The 5,950-nt window shown below is 43.5% G+C and overlaps 1 protein-coding gene across 1 annotated transcript; it reads left to right on the plus strand.

The window, feature by feature from the left end:
- Positions 1 to 1,757: 1,757 nt before the first annotated feature.
- Positions 1,758 to 5,478, plus strand: LOC119739528 (forkhead box protein C2-like). Its single transcript, XM_038214504.1, has one exon. It carries the CDS (start codon positions 2,464 to 2,466, stop codon positions 3,916 to 3,918), a length of 1,455 nt encoding a protein of 484 aa, XP_038070432.1. The 5' UTR covers positions 1,758 to 2,463; the 3' UTR covers positions 3,919 to 5,478.
- Positions 5,479 to 5,950: the final 472 nt, after the last annotated feature.

Here is a 5,950-nt window from a genome sequence, read left to right on the forward strand (position 1 = left end):
TACTAGGTCCCTTCGAGAAAAATGTCAACTCTTCCATTCGAAGAATGAATATTAAATGAATATTGCCGGCCGAAGCGCAAAGTATGCAACGCTAATTTGATTGGCCTGTTTCGTTTACTGACGAGGCAAAACGCCCGTGCCGACCAATCACATTTGCTGGTAGACTGTCGGCAATTGCTTTTCCCTTCCTTTTATTTTTTTACGATGCTGAATCAAACAGTGAGAAGTTTTAAATGGACACGCCGCGGCAACACATCCACGACTGAATCCACTCACAGACACACGCACATGCACCCAGGCACGGCCGCTACTCGTAATGCTATCTACAAAACAGTAAATCTTGCAAATGTGTATGAAACATTATGACATCTTTACGACCCAGTGTCGTGCAAGGGATGACGTGATTTACACCTATTTAAATGATTGGTCGGCTTCACTGGTTGGCCATAGTGCATGTTTTCATCAATTGTTTAACTTGCTGGTTCAAAGTGAACTTTTCCCCCTCGTCAGGCGTTGTTGTTTTATGTTAAGGAGACAAGACGAAGCTATTTGTCAACTTTTTGAGGGCAGCCGTGTGCGGTGTCTGATATCGTCCGTCTGGCTCATGTTCTGTTTCCCCTCCTCTTCCAACCATCTTCAAGTAGTGAATTCGACTGGGGAAAGATCATGGCACGGTTGTTGGTGGTTTTGTAATCAAGTCAATCATAAGTCAAATCATGAGTCAATCCCAAGTGACAACACTGACAATGAATCTGTTTATCACAGGGTATCTTGTCACTTGGCTTGAGACCAATGACTTGTGATTGACTATTGTGATGCCTTGATTACATCTCTTGGGTATGAATGTGATGAGGGCGACGTGGTGATGGTGAAGATGCGATTATCGTGGGGGTGATGATGGTGATGTTTCTGGAGGACAGTGATAGTGGTGGAAGTACCGCTAGTAATGGCAATGTTGAAAATGAAGAGGAAAACGACTAGAGTAGATGGAGAAGTAAGACAGTTATAATCAGAAGTGACAAGTAAAGAAAAGGAACTCCGATGATACAGAGATGAAGATAAAAAAGAGGATACTTTCGTAACGATGGTCTCTCAGTATGACACCATAAAAAATGAAGTGAATTAATGGACGGTATCAGTGCCCCGTTGATTGTTATTTTAACGTTTCCCGTTTCTTCTCAAGACATTCCTTAAAACCATTAGGCCATCCGCATAATGTGTTATGACTCAATTGAAAGTAACCAATTGTTTGGTTAGATCCCTCTCCATAGCCGTGCCCCGCTGTTAAATAAACGGAACCCTTGTGCCTAAACTGAAGTGCACTCGGTGGAACGTAAAGTGCACCTCTTACTAGAAAAACACAAAAGACGAGAACCATGCCTTGGCTTAAAACGTTCCTCCACTTCAGAAAGATTCTTTTTCTTCTTGGTCATCTTCTTCCTTTTCCCCTTATTAAGTTTACTTGAGCTACTGTTTCGACGTGGTGTGTTTCGCTTTCTTTTGACAACACGGTTACGCAGAGGATTTGACTGATGAGCGGGTTTAGCTTGTCGACCGCATCCCGCGGTAAGCAGCTTTGCTAGGCCTATAGCTAGCTCCGCACGCAGCAGGGCGCGCAGGAAAATTGCAGGGCACAACAACAATCGCTGATTGGCTAAGTGTTTACGCAGGCAATCCCGGCATGCTCCGCGCAGCAGTCTGGCACCGAGGGGTGAGTTGTGGGTATTGTTGGCAAAATCTGTCAAAATACAGGCGTGCCGGGCATCCATTCAGCGTTCAAAAGGTGCCATTTTTCACGCGCGGGATTTGTTTACTTAAATGGGTGGTCAATTTCTTTTAAGCAAAATTTCAAAATAAACACGGCGGGCCAACGACTTGGGTGGGCACGTTTAATTGATGTGGGGATTTTATAAACAAACCCAAGAGACGAGAGCCGGTCGCTATTGGCTAAAGGTGCAGTGGGGAGGAAAAGGGGAAGAAAAAAAAGCTGAGCATGCCTAGCAATGCAGCGTGGACGGAGCGAGTAAAGATAGCAAGCCAAGGCTTTTGTATAACCAACAAGCCGTGGCTGCGTGCGTTTCTATGGCGTGGGTGGCAGAGACCAGCCCCCTGTTTCTTACTGGTGCACAGACATCGACGTTGTTAATCACTGTTGCATTTGTAGTGCCTCATCGGGAAGGAAAGTCAACCCCAAATGAACACACAACAACATTAAACAATCCTAAAACAAAATAATGGGACTACAACAAGAATAACAGTGGACCGCCTTAAATGCGCCGAGCTTTGCGGCACGACATGTCACAAGCAGCGCTGGGACGTCCTGGAGCGTGTTCGCCGTAAGCACGCTAGGCACAATCCTGACCCACGGACACGAGTTATCAAGTTATAAAGAAACCACACTTCGCTTGTGCGATTCTTTTTTCAAACTTTCTAGAACTGTTTCCAGACTTGTTGGTGTTCATCATGGCGTCTCTTGGAGCTCTGTATCCCGGTTTTGCCCATCATCACCCCGGACATTACATCCTGGCTGGACATCATCACAACCCGTACTTTTACAGCGCCAGGGAGATGGCGTATGCTAGCCCAATGCAGCTGGGGATGTTAGCTCCGATTGACCGTAGGGAAGCCCCCCAGAAACCGCCTTATTCCTACATCGCACTCATCGCCATGGCTATACGTAGCGCACCTGACAAAAAGATCACGCTGAACGGCATCTATCAATTCATCATGGACCGGTTCCCTTATTACCACGACAACAAGCAAGGTTGGCAGAACTCTATCCGTCATAATCTCAGCCTGAACGATTGCTTCGTAAAGGTTCCCCGTGAGAAGGGGAAGCCGGGTAAAGGTAACTACTGGAGCCTGGCCGTCAACTGTGACGAAATGTTCGAGAACGGCAACTTCCGGCGACGGAAACGGCGACCCAAGTCAGCCAACGGAGCCAAGAGTCAGGGGAGAGAAGAATGTCAGAAAGACGATCACACAGCAGATTCCTCAGACCAGACAATAAGGGAGGAAGAAGCCACTAAAGGGACACAGAAATCAGGGCAATCCGCAGTGAGTCCAGATCAGGATCACACTTTGGCACGTATGCGACACCTGAGTGAACTCGGTGACAAGGGACCCGTGAAAAGTGACACGAGTTGTGTGGAGGTCGACAGCTGCAACATGATTGACCACACACAACATGACGACCCTGACAACGACATGAGCGCGGACAGCGACCCAGAATGCTTTGGCGACGACCGACCGGCCGCGACAATTCCGAGGTCGACTGGCCAAGTTCCTGTTCCTTTGACCCCGGTCCAAAGACCGCCCCTCGGATCACCTCTTCTACCGGCCGTCAAGTCAGAAGAGCGTAAACCACGGAGTTCCTTCTCTATCGAAAGTTTGTTGGCGACACCGACTAACGACCATGAGCACCAAAATCTCCTGAATCGCAAGAGACCATGTTCCCAAGACTCCGGCAATGAAGATGACAACGACGATGACGTGTCCTACTGCAAGCGACCCTGTTATGAGAATTACGGACACAGCAAGCCCCGGTCACTCTCCGTGGTGACTGATCGTCACACACAGGCGTTCCAAGTGCAAGGGAACCACGGCGGTATCGTACCGCGATCTACCGGGGAAAACCTCTGGCAGCGGGTTCGCTCGGCGGAAAAGGTCGGCCTCAGTCAAGATAAGTACCTGGCAGAAACCACGCTGCGGTATCGGACTTACTCGGCTTTAACGGGAGCAGGTCAGAGAGACAGCGGTTACCCGGCCTATCGTTTGCCGTCAGCTGCTGCTTTGTCCCCTTCACCACATTACCCCAGCCCCGCTACGCCAAACAGACCTTGGGCATACAGTCCCTACATTTCACCGCTCATCTTATCCCACCAACAAGCGGCAACTTCACTGGTCTCCTACCAGTAATCACAGACTCAAATGAACTGTATGTTATCTGTTTTGTTTGTGAAAACCGTTAAGGTTAATATCACTTTTCAAAAAATCCCTTCCTCAAAGAAGCTTTAAACAGTGTTAAATCTGTGTCTGTTAAAACTAAATATGAATATTCTGCGATGATGTGTAATGAATGCTGTAAATAATTGTAAATTTGAATGTGCATTGTCAGATCGAATGACTAATATATTTATACGTTTGCCGTGATAACAATCTTACCAAAAAAAAATTGACTTTTCACTGAAATTTGCTTTAGTTTTTAATCGCCTAACCAACTTTTATTAGACCAAATTTATTGAATTACTTTATCAGATACAGCCAACAGCTAGAGATGTTGTGAAGAGTGAATATAAAAATTGATGACTTTCAAATAATATTTTTTTTATGGTTTCAGACTGTTATACAATTCATGTGAGAATCAACGTTTAAAAGGTAAATACTGGCACCCAAGTCAACGTTTGCTCCGAAAAGCTCAAATATTTTAAGTTCAAATATTCGGTCACTTTTTCTGCATTTAAATTTTTTTCGAAGATTTCACAACTGCATTAAGAAAAAGTTTAATATCATGGTCAAAAGTTTCCCCAAATTAACAAGGCTAACTGAAAGGACATAGGGAGTTCGAAACCAGACTGACTTCACATAAACAATGTTAAGGCCTAATTACATTATGCACTGTGTGATTCATTTCAGCTATATTTGAGAACATTTAATTTCAAGTGGAACTCATAAAGGAGGACACACGTGGGAGTTTTTACCAGATACCTCAAGAAGTCAGCATTTTGATTCTTAGAGTATAATTAATTTGATGCAGTTTATTGTATAAATAAAACAAGTTCGATGCGCAAGAAGTAGACCTTCCTTCTGAAGACAGAAATCTTGCATAATTGGAATGTACTAAGTTGGTTTAAGACAAAAGACAAACAACTCACAATCCAGCATTATGTTCTGAAGCTATACACTCTAAAAGGTCCTGGGTCACATGTGACTTGATACTTTTCCAGGTCAAAATGACACTTTTCCGGAAAGTGATCAAGACAAGTGTCAGTTTGACTCGGAAAAGTATCAGTTACAATAACCTGTTTGTGTTAATATAAAACCGGACGGAAAGTATTAAAACAAAATACTCGGATCATAAGAGTCATATCTTCATAGTTCATACCCTTGTCTATAGAATGTGTGAAATATGCACATCTTTACGCTGAAATCTCAAGATGGCTGTTCCCAAATTCACATAAGAAAATACAAAGACGCTGCCCACCTTTTGATACAAAACAGCCACCCGGTGAATGGAGGTACGGGTCAAGTTTGAGGAGTCGTAAAAACTGTTAAGAAGATGGTTTACCTAGCTATTGGAAGCTGCACACGGTTATAAACGATCGTTCTATACCAACATGGTTTCCGTGTTAAACTTTGGTCAAACATGCACAAGCAATTCCTGAAGTTACACGGGGAAAAAAGGGCGAGTAATCTTTAACTCTTCGCACTATTAAGATTTAAAGTTGGCCTACAGGAAAAAATGTGGCAGATGAACGGTGTTCGGACTGACAGGTTCAATTTGCCTGTTAGCTTCTACGATGAAATTTACACGAAATTATAATTAACAAGAGTTAAACAGTTCCGATTTCCGATATTTTCAAAGGAATGACTCATTCATTAACAATATGGATGTGTGTGTCCAAAAGAATTTAACAAAATCTATGAAAAGATCTCCCCTCTTTTTTAAATGTGATCTTGGAAGACGTTCAAAAAATGCACGTAACATTAACATCCATGCTGATTTTTGGTTCAATTTTTTAAATAAATGTCTTTAGCAAAAGAATTTATAGTACATTATGTACAGTATATTTGTTTCCGGGGAAGGACCAACACACATTTATGAACTCCAACTTTCATGGAAACCAGCAAGAGAACGAATTATGTACGGCTACTTCTTTTTGTAACGGCAAGCTCACACATAAAACTAAAAAAACCCATAAAACTAAAAAAAAAAGGTTTTCAACCACAA

This window comes from Patiria miniata, unplaced genomic scaffold, assembly GCF_015706575.1.
Source record: "Patiria miniata isolate m_02_andy unplaced genomic scaffold, ASM1570657v1 HiC_scaffold_30, whole genome shotgun sequence".
Taxonomy (NCBI): Eukaryota; Metazoa; Echinodermata; class Asteroidea; order Valvatida; family Asterinidae; genus Patiria; species Patiria miniata.